The sequence below is a fragment of the Poecilia reticulata genome, chromosome 21 (genome assembly GCF_904066995.2).
Source record: "Poecilia reticulata chromosome 21, P_reticulata-male-v2, whole genome shotgun sequence".
NCBI classification, from domain to species: Eukaryota; Metazoa; Chordata; class Actinopteri; order Cyprinodontiformes; family Poeciliidae; genus Poecilia; species Poecilia reticulata.
In genome coordinates this window covers 21377128-21392788 of record NC_088850.1, presented here as the reverse complement: position 1 = coordinate 21392788, position 15661 = coordinate 21377128, and the positions used below count along the sequence as shown (strand labels likewise).

General features: G+C 43.4%; 1 protein-coding gene across 6 annotated transcripts in view; it reads right to left on the bottom strand.

The window, feature by feature from the left end:
• Window positions 1-33: 33 nt before the first annotated feature.
• LOC103457764 (kinesin-like protein KIF13B) overlaps window positions 34-15661 on the bottom strand; it is a 36245-nt gene continuing 20617 nt past the window's right edge. For 2 of the 6 annotated variants that reach the window (XM_081602107.1, XM_008398149.3), the window contains 20 exons: window positions 15001-15120; window positions 14025-14198; window positions 13769-13926; window positions 13462-13594; window positions 12188-12325; window positions 12056-12085; window positions 11884-11983; window positions 10699-10825; window positions 10561-10616; window positions 10357-10475; window positions 10076-10252; window positions 9901-9993; window positions 9260-9412; window positions 8971-9048; window positions 8447-8503; window positions 7423-7516; window positions 7043-7158; window positions 3854-3925; window positions 1238-2483; window positions 34-1162 (listed from right to left, as the gene is read on the bottom strand). In XM_081602107.1, coding sequence (XP_081458233.1) covers window positions 918-1162; window positions 1238-2483; window positions 3854-3925; window positions 7043-7158; window positions 7423-7516; window positions 8447-8503; window positions 8971-9048; window positions 9260-9412; window positions 9901-9993; window positions 10076-10252; window positions 10357-10475; window positions 10561-10616; window positions 10699-10825; window positions 11884-11983; window positions 12056-12085; window positions 12188-12325; window positions 13462-13594; window positions 13769-13926; window positions 14025-14198; window positions 15001-15120 — 3486 coding nt within the window. In that variant the 3' untranslated portion in view covers window positions 34-917. The remainder of the gene's footprint in view (window positions 1163-1237; window positions 2484-3853; window positions 3926-7042; window positions 7159-7422; window positions 7517-8446; window positions 8504-8970; window positions 9049-9259; window positions 9413-9900; window positions 9994-10075; window positions 10253-10356; window positions 10476-10560; window positions 10617-10698; window positions 10826-11883; window positions 11984-12055; window positions 12086-12187; window positions 12326-13461; window positions 13595-13768; window positions 13927-14024; window positions 14199-15000; window positions 15121-15661) is intronic. The other 4 variants (XM_081602108.1, XM_017302264.2, XM_081602109.1 and 1 more) reach the window with 3 other exon arrangements.

Here is a 15661-nt window from a genome sequence, read left to right as displayed (position 1 = left end):
TTGTCTTTCATCCAGTCCGAAGAGAAACAAATAACCAATATATCTTTATTTTCAAATAAATAAGCATCCAAAGCAGTCAAATTGATCTGCCTAAATGCAAATGTGTGTGTATACATGATATATATATAATTTATATATATTTATACAATATATAATATATATATTTAAAGATATATTTTATATATCTATAATATATATAAAAAAAGTTATGAATCAGAAATTACTCTTAATTTTTCCGCTCCAAGTATTTTCACACACAAAAAAAATCCCTAAAATACACATGCATGGCAGGAAGACGACCCATTTAAGTAGAAATTATTACTATAATTATCAGAGTGCAAGTTTGTGTAAAAGTAGAAACATTCATTCAAGAACCAGATCGATCTCAATGATCAACACTTCCAGCAGGACACATTTTGGTTGGACATGATCAAGGCACTCGTGTTTAGCAGTAGTTAAGGCACAGTAGTCCACTCACATGCTCCAAATACACAAATATCATCCACAAACAGCATAATGTTAAAAGACAAGAAAAGTGAATATGTAAAAAAAACAATGCATTCAAGTTGGAATTAGTGTCATCTAGTGAGCTCATTCCACAGTATTAAAAATTCAGAGAAGTTGTACAGTTTTCCTCATGTTCAGTACTTAACGCAGAAAACCATTTTTATATGAAGCTTCTAAACAGCTAAGCCATGACTCATGTAGGCTTTCGAAGGCTGCTGCACAACATGCAGAATGTGCTTCTGAGGTTTTCAGTGTCTCTAAAATAAATACTTTTCTGCAAATCTCTGTTTAAAACATTCAATATTTATGTATTTGTCAGTGAAGTAATACCAGCCGTTCACACAGCAGCTCTCACAATGAAGGGCCAGATACTGAATCCTAGATTAAACTTCCAGACCACTGGCCACATTTCAAGTGTTCCACGATTTACGGTTCTCCCCTCTGCTGCGGCCGGCCGATCCAGTTTCACCTTTCGCCAGAGCGGTAAGAGCCGCCAAGTTTGGGCTGGACCCGGACAGGTTGGCACTACGACGCTTTTGCTGCTGGCGCCGGCGTTTGGCACCCCCACGGGTAACCCTGTCAGGCCTCACAAGCACTCCGTAGCCCGGGTTACAGTGGAAGTAGTGCTTCCCACCCACAGAGCCGTCGTTCTTTCCTGCAGACGGACCAACAGAGATCCGTAAGGGATGATGAGGAAAACCTGAACGGTAACAAGAGTCGCGTTTCTCACCTGCCGGGAGCTCCAGTTCAACTCCGACCCAGGTTCCCTCGGCAAAATCTGTGGGCCCAACGTACCGCACCGTCCCACTCTTATTGGTCCCCACAGACACAAACTCCCCTTCCTTCATCCAGTCGGGAAGAACGTCCGAAACGACTTCGTCTCCCTCCTCTAAGTCAGAGATGCTTTCGAGGCTCTCTGCCGGCACCGAGAGGTTGAGTCCCGCCCCGAGGCTGCCTCCCCGCCCCATCTGTGCCGGTTTACCGCCTTCTTCGCCCACAATCTGCTGGAAAGACTTGAGGTCTGAAGACTTGACTTTCTGTATCTTGAAGGGGTTGACTGCCAATGAACTGGACTTGGAGGGTTGGGTGGCACCAGTAGCAGCTTTGCTGGAAGACTCGGAAAGTGGTTTCAGACTGCCTTTGACTGTGGTTGAGGGTTGGGTGAGGGTGCTGTTTGTACCGGAAGGTTCAGGCGGTAATCCTTGTTGGGGTGAATCTTTAGGGTTAGAGTCTTCCATTGGTTGAGCAGCAGGAGTCTGGGTTACATCTGCAGCTGGATCTTGAGCACCGTCAGCAGCTGCCTGGTCTTGTTCCTGGTGCTGCGTAGCGATAGATTCTACCAAATTTTCATCTGCTTGGGTTTTACTCATAAGTAACGGATCGTGGTTATCCTCACTTGTAGCAGCGATGTCTGGATGCTTTGTTGGAGAACATTCAGAAGGATCCGTTAGTTGCGATTCTTCCTGTTCGTCGTGTCGTTCTCCCAGCGAATCAATGTGATTCTCTGAACCGTTTGATTGCTCTAGTTCAGTAGTATCAGCAGTTGGAACTTGGTTGTGTTCAGCCTGGTTTTCTGATTGTGCTTCTGTACTTGCAGCAGCTTCTTCCAGACTCTTTGAATCAATGGACAGAGATGGATTTGTCTCTTGTTCACAAAGATCCGACTCTGGCCGAGTTTGGTCAGTACTCGAGGCAGCCGTCTCTTTGGTTAAACCCAGTTTTTCAGGTGAGAACTGCTCCCTCGCTTCGTCATCTTCCTCCACTTCGTCTGATAACAAACTGGGTAGGTCCCAGCTCAGCGTGTAGACGTCTGAAAGCCTCGAGGCGGACATGTTGGACAACACATACCCGCTGGACGTGTCGCTAGCTGAACCGGAGCTAATGTCGTCGCTCTTTGGGATGATTGGAGGTGGGAGGGGGACTGATCTGGGGACCTCCGTTTGGACATCGACGGGAGGCATTTTCTCAGCGGGAACCTGAATGAAAACACAACCTCATGACATTACCTGTTTTGGGGACAGGTAATGTGCATTTGGAAATCAGGCATCTGTCAAATTTTGTTACATTAAAACTCAAAACTGTCACCGGTCATAAATAAAAGGTGTGGGAAACTATTGGTCAAGACTTAACCTGGGAGCCACAGAAGAGAGGCCTAACACTCCCCCATCCTTTGCTGATGGTTCAACTCTGTCTTGACCTTGATGTCTTCTCCAAGGAATCAACAAAATTACTCCAAGAACCAATCAACGACTCAAAGAAGTCACAGAATAACAACCTATAAAGCTCTGCAGGACTCACTTTCCTCTGTTTAAGGTCAGAATCCATGACTTAAAAACAAGAGAAGAAAATAACAGCTGTCCAAAAACAATAGTCTCACCTTCACCAAAAATACCTCTTGATATTTCAAAAGGCTTTTAGGAAAATATTCTGTATCACTTTATTTGAAGGGGTTTGCATAAGTTGCATTAAAAGTGTCATTATTTACTGAATGACACTTCATGACAAAAGTCGTAAACGTTCATGAAGACTCCATCTTCATGACAGATGCTATGTTGATGACAGTGTTGTGTCAGTCCCACCCCAATAAATAAAGTGTTACCAAATATTCTGTAGACTGACAAAACAAAACTAAAACCATTAGGAAGATTTACTGCTGGCCAAAACTTTCAGAAAAAGATCCTAACTATCCTGAGCATTAACGGCAGGAGAGCTAGCGCAAGAAGGGAGGTGTGAGCACGAAGACCCTCCTCCAGGCTCTGATTGGTTGTTTCTAACCAAGCAATGTGCTTCTGCGGATGGCAGTAAGTCCACAAAGACGAGGCAGAGGAGCTCGACTTTTTTCACATATTTGTCGCACAGTGTACCGTCAAGAGACGGTGGCAGTTTTAACAAATGTAGGCAAGAAACAAACAATACAATATATAAATAAATAAAAGTTGCATACTGCAGCTTTAAGCTTGAAGAGCCTCACACATGCCTAAATTAAAATAATCCTTCAGAGAATAGAAGCATAAAACACCAGAGTGTTGTACAAAGCTCACTGCCAATTATCACCAACGCTTGATGACTTTTCCCCCTAACAATGGAAATCATAATTTGAAAACCGTTTATTTTTTTACTCAGCTTATCTGAACCGTTTAAGAGCAACAACAAGTGAAAACAAAATCCAAAGGAGCGCAGATGCTTTTTGTAAGGCAGCATAAATGTTCTAACACACAAACGAGGGAAAGTCCTGTTAAATTCAGTTTTACTGATTAGACAGAAACAGTCAAATAGACACCATATGGCTTTCCATAAACCATCTATGGAATGTAGGAATCCAGAAAGTGTTTCCTGGCCGACTCACCGGCTGCTGATGTTTACACATGTCCTCTTCGACGCTGGCCGACTGAACCACGATGCGTGGAAGACTCTGCATCTGAAACAACGTCAACATGTTCATGTCTGTCCACATAAAATCTCCTGCATTTTTTATTTTTTTTGGCACCCATCAAATAAAAATGATTATCTGCCAAGAGACGAGCAAACACACCATCATATTCTCCAATCTAATAACAATCCTACATTAACAGAAAAAAAAAAAAAAGAGTTGAATATTTCATTTGTTCCAGCGATCAGCAGGTGGGATGTTGATATAAGATATTCAAAGTGCAATTAGAATATTTGCTCCGTAAATCACTGATAATCACAATAAACTGGAGAATCAGTCGAGATAATTGCGTCTTAATGATAATTGTGTTTGTGTTCGTCTCATTTTAGCATTCATGCTACATGCAACTCTTATAATTTGTGCACTGATTAAATCTTTGCTGATTTCCTCTCCAACTGTTTCCCCCCCTAGAATAAAACCATAATTATTTTTTTTATATATATATATATAATCTGGTTGTAATTTCAGGATAATAAATCAGCACAGAGGCCCAACTGCGAGTTCAGCAGACAGGTAAAGAATCAGAGTGAGGCGGATCGGTCCGCCCTGGTCGCCACAGGCTCCATCAGCAGTTTGATTCAGATTAAAAGGTTTGTTTTTTTTTGTGAGCAGAGCCGATGGCCAGCCTTTACGTCAGACAGCAGGTCAAATACGTCGATCCTGCCCATCGGCGACTCTGGACGAGAAACCTGCAACGCAACGCAGAGGGTCAGGCTCACCGGGACGGTCTGATGTTTTGGAGCAGCGCCGCTCCAGGTGGCAGCATGCTGGAGCAGCTCTGTTATGTTAACTCTGATTTATTAATATTTTTGTAAACTTTTGTTCATTGTTATTATTTTTGGGGCAGTCATTTCCTCTGGTTTTGGATGCTGCGCATCTGGAAGGACTTTGACTCGTACTTTTGTTAGTGATGTCGTATGTGTAGCCATGCCAACAAGGTGTTTTTAACAACAGGGAGCAACTGATTAGCATCTAAGAACCTCAAGTAATACTTAAACTATAAACTTGAGGAGGTTCAAAGGAAGTCTCTACCATCTCTTCCATTGATCAGAATAGGCAAGGGTCTTATCCCCTACTCCAATGTCTCCCTGTGACGTTTTTAGTCCGATTCAATCAAACTCCATTTCATTTACCTAGAATTAAATGTCTGGTTCGTTTGGGGAAGTGTGACTGTGTAATTGACTGTTTGGTTGAAGTGAACTCTGTCATGGGTTCAAATGCATCTGTAAACATCAAGTGAACTGGAGACCGCTCCAAAAGCAGGAAGCAGACTATATAGCGCAAGGCATTCTGGGTAAATACAACCAAAACAAACTCGAGAGTCTGGCGCTAGCGGGAGAAATGATTTGTGGTCTTTTGCTAAAGACAAAAAAAATTCTACAGCTGCTAAAATCTCCATTTTTGTTTAAATTGAATGAAGAAGAAAGTGTCACTCAGTGTTTTCTTCAGTGGTTTTTGTATCGTTTCCTTCAGTGAACAGGTTTATTAAAGAGTTTGGTTTGTTTGACACAGTGCAGTGTGAAAGTGAACTGCAGCAGCTGTTAGAACCCTGGTCCTCAGTCAAACAGACTACTGGACTAGAGAGACGTATGAGAAGACGGCATCAAGGACAGACTGGAATTCTGCAGGAAGGACAAGCAGAAGACGGCTGCAATGTCTCTGATGGATCCTCCTGATTGGTTGGAATATTTGGTTAATCAAGGCGGAGGCAGGTTGAGATCAACAAGTCCTCCGAGACCATCAGTCCAGTCATAACCTGGCGATGACCTGTGTCCAGCATAGATCAGGAAGCTGAAACATTGACCCAATCAGACGCCGTCGTTCTGTGACTGAGCTGTTGGTGTGTTGACCTTCGTCAGCCTCTGTGACAGAACAGCTTCTAATTAGAGCAGTGGCCTGAAACGATGAGCCACCGAGGTCTGACGGGTTTTCACCTCGACCCAACGCCGCCGCCACCGCCTGCCGTTTCTATCAATAGCTTCCCATCGTGGCTCAAGGTGCTAATCAGTCCAGTCAGCTGAAGAGGTGTCTGGCTGCCATGAGAGAACTGGAGACCCCCAGGTTGCAACGACACAGGAGTGGGATGGTTTATAGGATGACATGGTGATAATCAACTCTACACACTGGGCTTCTGTCTCAGAGGTGTGTGTGTGTGTGTGTGTGTGTGTGTGTGTGTGCATGCAGAGGCTCAGCTGGGATCCCAAATACAACAACACAACACTGGGGTTATAGTCTCTGTGCTGATTACATCCAGGCTGAACTGAGCTAACAAGTTACAATACAACGGGACTCTTATTTTGTTATATAGAATCTAGGACATGATTATTTGGGTTAAATGTGATTGATTATTTAAATAGTGGTCAACTAATTTATTTGATTTGCTGAAAGAACTAAATATTCAGAGCAGCAATTAAGCCAAAACTATGCAAACAATAGATACATTTTGTATTTCAGATGAAAACCCTTGTTTGTCTGTAAATTTGTTCCCCAGGTGGTAAAGTTTCAGCTTCACTTGGGTCAAATTCTGTAAAAATAAAAATTCTACTAAGAACCTTTTGTTAAAAAAAAAAATTAACTGATCATCCCTATACTTTAATAAAGTCAAAGAGAAAGGCCTGAGATTTTCACATGTTGACATTAAAAGTATATTTTTAGCTGCCCCCTTTCTACAAATGATCACCTTTTACAAAAAGAATGCTGTGTTGTTGCATTTTGGGCCATAAAGTGCTTAAAAGAAAGGAAATAAAATTCATTTATTAGCATTTTTTATGTGCTTCTAATATTGTACAAAAAGGCTTAAGTAGTTAAATGAGAAATCTGCAAAAAGGGGCAATTTTTTATCCAATCGTCAGAATCAATTAATCGTCAGAGTAACCAATTAATCGTCAGAGTAACCGTCTGTTGCGACCCTAATATAGGCACAGATCCACCTCAGGCTCCAGAGACTTTGAGGCATCAATACAATTTTTGTTGAAATAATTATGCTCTCATCTACATAAGTACTGTTTCCATAGCAACCGAACAAATGAAACTGGCTGTTGATTAGACGGGGAGACATGTAGGGTCTGAGCCATAAACTGAGTCGTTTCAGAACCAGGAGAGTACCTGCTGCGGGCCGGCCGCCGCCTCCCGCTCCTCCCTCCCCGCAGGCAGCAGGGACTTCAGCAGCTTGGGGACGGCCTTCACTGGAGAGAGATAAGACGCAGCAAAGCCTGAATGCGCTGAGGGTGAAGATGGAGAGGTCGCAGGAGCAGACGTGGAGAGAAGAAGAAGAAGAAGAAGAAGAAGAAGAAGGGAGGTGAGAGGGGACAGAGGAGTGAGAGTGAAAGAGATAAGCTTTTTGATGCAGAGCCAAGCTGAGATCCTGAGCTACGGGAAAAAAAAAAAAGAAGTCACCACCGACACACGAGGCAGCGAAGCGGGAGGAGACGCCTTAGAGCTGCAGACGGAACGGTTTGAGATGAGGAAGCATTTAGCAGACGTACCCGTCTCTGCGTTCAGGTTCTGGGACACGACGCCGGCCAGAGAGCGTCTGGTTGGAGGGGGGTCCACTGAGAGGTCCTGGTGGCTCTCCCAGCCCTGCAGGGGGTCAAACAAAGGTCATGAGAAGGAAGGTTCAGCTACCCAGAACTTAGAACAGCCTCTGACAGCCAGCAGGGGTGTAAATAGATTACCCCTGAACCTGGAAATTAAAGAAAAGTTCCATGATTTTAATTCTATTTTTATGCAAAGTATGATGTACGTTTGTAGTCAGCCTCTTACACTCAGATACCCGGAAATAAAATGGAGTGCTACCACTTTCAGACAACATTTGCTGCTTTTCTTTACCAGTGACAGGAACTCAGCCAAACACAGAGTATAGTATTGTATCAGCTTCCTAAAATAATGGCCTATGTCAAGGACAAAAGTTGGTTTGTTTTTTTTGCTTGTTTTGACCAAAACATTTTTAAAAAGAAAGAAGGAGTGATTTTGTTTTTCAAAATTACTTTTAGTTAAAAAAAATAACAACTTTGGACATTACTTTAGGAAGGTGACAATTTTCCTTCAAGTGTCACATGAAATATCAGGAAAATAATGAAGTTTGAAGTTACACCAAAAATTATAAAAAGCTGAAGTCATGAATAGTTTAGTATCTAATCAGCTACATTTTTTTTAATTTTGTGTTGAGTTTTAATTTCACATTTTAACTCAACTCAGATAAAATAAACGCATGCACAAGGTAAAACTTTTGATACCGTTCGGTTGTTTGTGGATTTTTGCATCCAGTTTCTGTGATTGCAGCATTTTTAGTTTGCAGCATTTTTCTGCTGCATCTTTGTGTTTGTGACTTTAAGAGTTGGCATCACTCATTCACTCACTGCACGTCTCAACCCGTCTCAACCCATCTGCCAGAGTCATTTTCTGTATATTCTCATGTTTTCTGATTGGGATCATATGACGTTTTTTTTTTCTTTTCTTTCAGACTTTTAACTTAATAACTGATGGTGTTAGTAGAAATGAGAATCTCACCTTGAAGTAAGTGAGCCTCTGAGTGGAGGAGGAGAGGTCCAGACTGCTGGCTGACAGCTGGTCAGACGGTTAGAGTGATGGACGGTAGGAGTTAGTGACAAGGAGGTTACAGAGAAACAGGTAGTAAAAGAGCCTAAAGGTCAGTTTATGTTTAATGTTGGTGAGCAGATCTGGACTGAGACGACAGAGCAGAGCTGAGGAGAGTTAGGGCCACTGAAAAACACAAAACACTTCTGACATTTTTCTTAGAATTAGAAATCTGTTTTTTTCAGTCAGAAAAGTCAGAATTCTAAGAAAACAATGTCAAAATTCTGAGAAAAAAAAGAATTGAGATTAAAGTCAGAATTTGTTTGTTTTTTTTCCCCAGTGGCACTAATCTTCTTTCATAGAGCTCCTAGTGTCTGTCAGGAGTTTTTTGAAAAGCAGAACAGAACAAAAGTCAGGCTGTTGGTGAAACATCACATTTCTCTGCTAACACAGTTCCTATCAGTGTAAACAGGCAGAGTGGATCAGGTCCGTCTTACCCGGTTTACGTTTGGAGAACTCAGGCAGCGTCTGGCAGCTTTCCCTCTGACCGCCAGCTGTTCCTTCACGGCGACCTCCTGCTCACAGTCACACACGCACGCACGCACGCACGCACGCACGCACGCACGCACACACACACACACACACACACACACACACATACACACACACACATACACACACACACACACACACACACACAGAGAGAGAGAGAGAGACACAGGGAGGAAGTTCTGGTGCATTCCAGATCACAGACTAAGCATCATTTCTGAAGCGGTTCTGCCGGACCTGTCTGAGGCGATCCAGAGTCAGGATGTTCTCCACGGCCAGGACGCTGCGCAGGTACTTCTCTATGGCCGCCTCACTGTCAGCGGACGCCTCGTCCTCACCGCTGGTGGCCAGCCGGGCCAGCATCTCCCTGTCCTCCGGACCGTGGATGTCCTGACAGAACCGGGACCGGACCCTCATCAGCTTTCAGTCACTACTGTCTAAACCACCGCGCTGCAAAAACACTTAATCTGACCAAGCATTTTTGCTCTGGTCTCCTGTGACAAAACTACAAGTAACTTTTCAGTCAGATATAGGAGCTTATATTTTAAAAGTTGTTTTTCTTTCAGCTGATGGCCTTTTTTTTTAATCTCCACGCTCCAGTTAAAGATTAATCAATTACTAAATTAGTTGATTATTTCATTAACCGATTAATCACAATTAATCGTTTCAGCCTCGCTATTACAGGCTTGTTCAGTCAGATCTAAAGGAACTCTGGTCATGTTGTACCCGTTCCCTCATCATTATTATCTTATGTAGACCTGAGTTCTGTGAATCAGCAGCAAAAAGCTGAACTATTACTATTCAGTTTTATTCAATCTACAATAAAGTTAGTGTGTTTCAGCTAGTTCCACCGGGTCTTTGCAGTTTTTGTTACTCACTCCTGGGATGTTGGAGACTATTTCGAAGGTGACTCCGCAACCAGGAATGGTGCTGCGCTGAGACATTCTCTTCAGGAAGCTTTGAGCGAAGCCCTGGAATAACAAACACGTCTCTCATCATTCACCTCACAGCTGAAGCAGGACTACCCAGCATGTCGCGGGTCGGCTCCCCCACCTGTTTCCCCGTGACGTTGACGCATATGCGCTTCCTGAGGACCAGCTGCATGTGGGCCGGGTGGCTCAGATGCACCACGGCGTGCAGCGTCAGGTAGACCCTCTGCTCCGGGGACGCCGCTCGGCTGAGCTGGGGACACTCATGGACGGTGGAGTCCCAGGACACCTCCACCTTCACCTGGGCCAGTCAGGAGGACAAGTTAGTAGGAAACGGGAGGGAGGATGTCAAATTAAAAAAAAAAAAAAAAAAAAAAAAAAAAAAAGAGGAGGGGGTGTCTTTACCTCCGGTTCGAAGTTTTTAACAATCTGAAGTTCAAAGAAGTCGTCCTCGTCTTCCCCACTCAGCATAGCGTCGAGACCCCCAGCCAGGGGGGCCGACAGACTGGACTGGAAGTCATCAGCTGGAAGGAGGAACAGCAGGAAATGAGTGGGTTTTATTGTCCCACTCATTTGATCGATGTGAAATACTTTATAGAACAACGTTACCGCTGAGGTCCAGGAACAGAACAGGAATGTGGGTTTCCATCCCGGGGACAGGAACCCTGAGGAACACATCCAGATTTTGTTTTGCAGGGATTCCCTTCTGTTGTTAAAATAAAGTCACGTGAGCGACAGAGCAGCTACCTCTCTACCGGCGCTCCTGGGATGCCGCTGCCGGCCGATGGGACCAGCACGGCATTGCGTTCCTCTGTGAGGGTCAGGCGGCACTCCAGCAGCTGGGACTCCCTCTCCACGTCGTCCTCCGACTTGTCTGCAGCGACAGACAGAGACACTTAAACACAAACACTCACAAGTTGAGGAACTGTTGAATGAGACACCTTCCAGGCCACTAGGGGGCAGAGTTTCATACAATATTCTATGAAAAAAATAGAAAAGTATGATTGATTAAAACTGACTCTTTGGTAAAAATGGCCTTTTTATTTTGGTATTGTTTATAAAGTCTCTAACTAAAGTAATATTACTTACATCGTTTTAAATGTGAAAAAACGTTTTTACAAATGGAAATGTGGAAAGTGTTTAACACGTTTAATATTTAGTCAATATATTCTAATTACAGCAACTTCCTCCCACTGCTGAAGGAAAAGCAGTTCCCATAGTATGATGCTGCCACCACCATGTTTAGCAGCAGGAAAGGTAACAAACCTCTGAAGCCGTTATAGAACAGCTGGATCTGTATAGACATTCAATTACACACATTTGGAAGTCAATTGATTGCACTGGATTTTATTCTACTTCTGCAACATCTATCATAATGTTTTTATTAGATCCAGGACTTTAACACATTAATTTTAATTAATTACAGATATATTTTTTAATGCAATAATTTTTTAATTTTAGCTTCAAAATATTATGGGATGGGACGCTGGAAGAGACTATTGTTGTGTTCAAAGTGTGTTAAATGGAGTTAGCCTACCAGTGAAGCTATTCAAATAGCATCTGAATGCTAAATACGTAGCAACACACAGACGTTAAGAAAGCTAACGTCAGCATCCAAAGTTCCTGAAACACTGGAAACCTGAATGGTTCAAAGTGATATTATACCCAAACTGATGGTCGAACAACATATTCAAAACAATACATATCTTTGCTATTGAGCTCATGTCTATTTACTTTACAATTTAGCTGCAAAAAGGATTTAGAAATTGAAAGTCATGCTTGTTTTGCCAATGTATAATTTGATAAAAAATGCGGCTAATCAATTACAGACCCTGAAATGAACTAATTTAAACATTTTAACGGAGTCCCACCACTAGTTTTCATCAAAATGGAGTCGAGCAGGAGGAAAACTCAGCCTGCAGCCGCTTCTACCTGGTTTAGTGACGATCTTCTGCAGCTGCTGGTCCAGGTACTCCTGCCTCTCGGTGAGTGTGATCAGCCACTGCTCCCTCATCCTCTCCAGGTCCACCTCCTGCACACACGGACACACACATCAGCTGGAAGGAAACACGTTTTCCACCTGTTCTGACAGATAAGCACTAACTTGATAGCTGTCCATGTCTTCGCCTCCGTCCTACAGGTTTAATGGTGAATAAAGAGAAATGTTAGTGACAAGCCTGGTTGTAAATATTAATGTTAAGAGGTAACTAGTGGGAGTTTGGGGTGGGGTTCTCACCGGATGGGGGTTGTTCTTGGAGATCTGGCGAACTTTGATGTCCCCGAGTGACACGGACACGATGGAGGCCGCGATGAGAGGCATGGTGCCCGAGTCCGGCACCGGCCGCACTTCCACCCGGATCCGGTGAGACTGACCCTGAAGGCGGAGAACATTCACAGACTACAGTGAGAACTTCCTCCTTCTCTTTCTGCTCTTTGGTCCTCCTCCTCATCCATGAAGCTTCCTTTTCAACATCTGTTGGGTTTGAGGTCGTGGTTCTGGATTATTTGAGCTTTTTAGATGCTAATCAGCTGATTTCAGTTGTAAAAACAATGACTTGTTGACATGGTCATGCATCATAACAACTGGTTGAAAGCAAAAACAGTGGAAGCTGACAGCAGACGTCCTGTCAGCTTAGCAGCATCCAAAACCAGAGGGGATAATTGTCCAAACTTCTAACGCCTCAACCGAAACAATGATGAACAAAATTCCACTAAGTGAGTTTTCACATCCGATAGACCAAAATTGCAACATTTGTTCTATTTTCAGCTGGTGTGGTTCGCTTTCACACTACACTGTGTCAAACGAACCAAAGCCTTTGGAAAACCTGTTCCCTTCTTTACCTGTGGAGGCGCTGCACCAAGAATCACTGAAGGAAACAACATGAAAACCTGTGAAGAAGACACTGAGCACAACTTCCTTCTTCAAGAAATGTAAGCAAAATTGGAGTGGCATAAAATTTTAGCGGTTGGAGAATTTCTCTTTTGTCTTTGGTAAATAGTGCAAGACTCACAGGTTTGTTTTGGTTGAATTTACCCAGAATTCCCTGCACTATAGTCCACTTCCTGCTTTTAGAGCGTTCTCTGAGTCGTTTGGCATTAACATAAGAATTCAAACCACACAGGAGTTCACTTCAACTAAACAGAGACCGAGGTTTATAGGTGGACCGGCATTTGACTGATTCCCACCTCCCCAAATGGACCGGACTTTCTAGGCAAACGGACTGGAGACAGACTAAAGCAGACTAAACTGGGCTGGTGTGAACCAATCAGAGCTAATGTAAAGCTACGAAAACTTGCCGCCACCATGAACAATTGTGCCCACAAAAAACACACATTCATGCACCGATTGGTGGACGAGTTTGGATTCAGACAAATTGATATATAGCAGGAGAAAGTCGGAAATTTATGACAACAAAAGAGCTACTTTAAACTCCACAGTTACTGCAAAGAGAACAAACTGTCTAATCTAACAGTGAACTGCTACACTGAAGACGTTCAGATCTGCATCACCTGTTTGAGCTGGAAGACTCCGCCGGTGCGGACGTCCTTGGCAGGAAGAACCTCTACGGCAGTGAAGTCTCCCGCCTCGTTCAGCTCCATCAGCTGTACCCACAGCTCCAGCCGCCGGGTCACCTCACTCCACCTACGTTACAGCGGGTCATCAGGGCACTGCTTGACATTGTTCTGATTCTGACAGATGTGAGGAGATTTTAGGGGAAACGCTCTACTGGATCTTGAGGTTTGGTAGCTCAAACCAGTATATTCTCCGTTTCTGCCCTGTTAGGGTGGGGTGTGTAGGCAGTTTGTGTGTTTGGACCTCTCTCTGAGGGATCTGGTTTTGGCTTGAATCACTCCCAGGTCCCACAGCGCCAGGTTCCTGCGGTGGTTGGCTTGCTTATGGCCATAAACCTCAATGGCCACTGCGCCGTCAGCCAGGAACTCTAGCAAGTCCTCTGATGCTGGAACGGATAACTCCTTAACACAGAACAACAAAACGGCCGCCGTGTTTTTTTCCTCTTAGCTACTGCTCTCTCCATCTCATTTATTTCTCAGTTTTCTGCATCATTCATCACCTTGGTGCTGTCAAAGACCACGGTGCACTGCGGGTCTTTGGAAGCGGACGACGAGCTGGATGACCCCACCTCTGGAGCGGTGAACACCGGCTCCTCCAGCCCCCAGAAGTGATAGTGGCAGAAGACGAAGTTGGACAGGTGGCGAGGGAGACCGGTGGCCTGGAGGATTTTCACCTGAGAGAGACACGGCTCATTATGTAGAGGAAGAGACAACACATCGGTTTGACAGAGCTTCAGGTAGGGATGTATGAAATGACGAGTGATGGGACGCAATTAAAACCTTAAATTGAGTGAAATGCAGGGTCTGTAATCAATTAATCGCATTTTAACAAAAGAAAAAAACAGACAGCATAAGCTACATTTTCAATTTAAATCCCCTTTCTTGCTGCTAAATGATTAAATAAGTTTTGAGCTCAAAAACTGAAGTATTTTGTTGTTCCCAATGCCACACGATGACATTGGGGACATCTGTGCTGCTGCTACATGTTTAGCATTTAGATGCTATTTTAGGCTTGATTAGCTTCTCTGCTAGGCTAACGCCTTCTAGCACAGCTTGAACACAACAATAGCCTTTTCCAGCATCCAATCAGATCAGTCTTTGAAGCCAACATTAACCCCTAGTGGGCCAAAAGAAGCAACTTTGTCATCCACTACTGTGAGCAAATGTTGCTTGTGCACCAGATTTATGGGTGTACTGGAAACAAGCAAATATGAAGGCTCAAGCCGGAATCTTTGTACGTAAAAAAAAAAAAAAAAAAGGGATTGTGTTACAATTCTTGATACGTTAACATCTATGGATAAGGGAGTAAGAAAATGGGTGGATGAATTTAACATTAATACGTGTTACAGTCCTAACAATAATGGATTGTTAGGACAATCCATTATTGTCCTAACAATAATGGATTATACTAATCTGTTAGTATAGAAATGAATAAACAGGAACCCAGTAAGGGGTGTAAATTTGCCGTCGTCTCACCACACAGTCCAGTTTGCGCTCCTGATGCTCCCCGTTCTGCTGAGTGTCAGGACGTCCCGCGCTGCTGTCCTCAGAGCTCTCTGTTCCTCGCCTCACTTCCACATGCAGACGACCGGCCACCTGACAGATACAGACGCACACATAGCAGCAGACTATAGTTCATCTTACATCTCCATCAGAACAATTACATATGAAGTTTTTCGATAAATACTTTATTTTCAAGCAAGAACATTCAACACGGCCATCTGTACTGATAGGTAGAATCCTGTAGATATTATAAGAGGATTCTTTTGAAGTTCACCAGAAGAAGAAGAAAAAAATCAAATTGGTTGATGCTAAAGTTGTTTTCAAGCAGCTTAGTCTTTGTTCTTTATTCACCTTGCACAGGTGCCCTATCATATTTTTAGCACTAGGAGGCAGTCTCAGGAATGAGTGACACAAACAGCTTTTCCATCTTGTTTCTGTTCATTTCTGTGATTACTCTGTTCAGAGAGCATAGTATAGACCTGCTCTGCTCTGGTGTTAACCCCAGTGGTATGATATCATGTATATATTATCTGCTTTTAGCATTTGATAGAATGCAAAACTATCTGCATTTACTGAGTAAAAGTTGAAACGCAAAATTTTGTGGAAAACAGCAGAATGTCTTCATTTACAAACA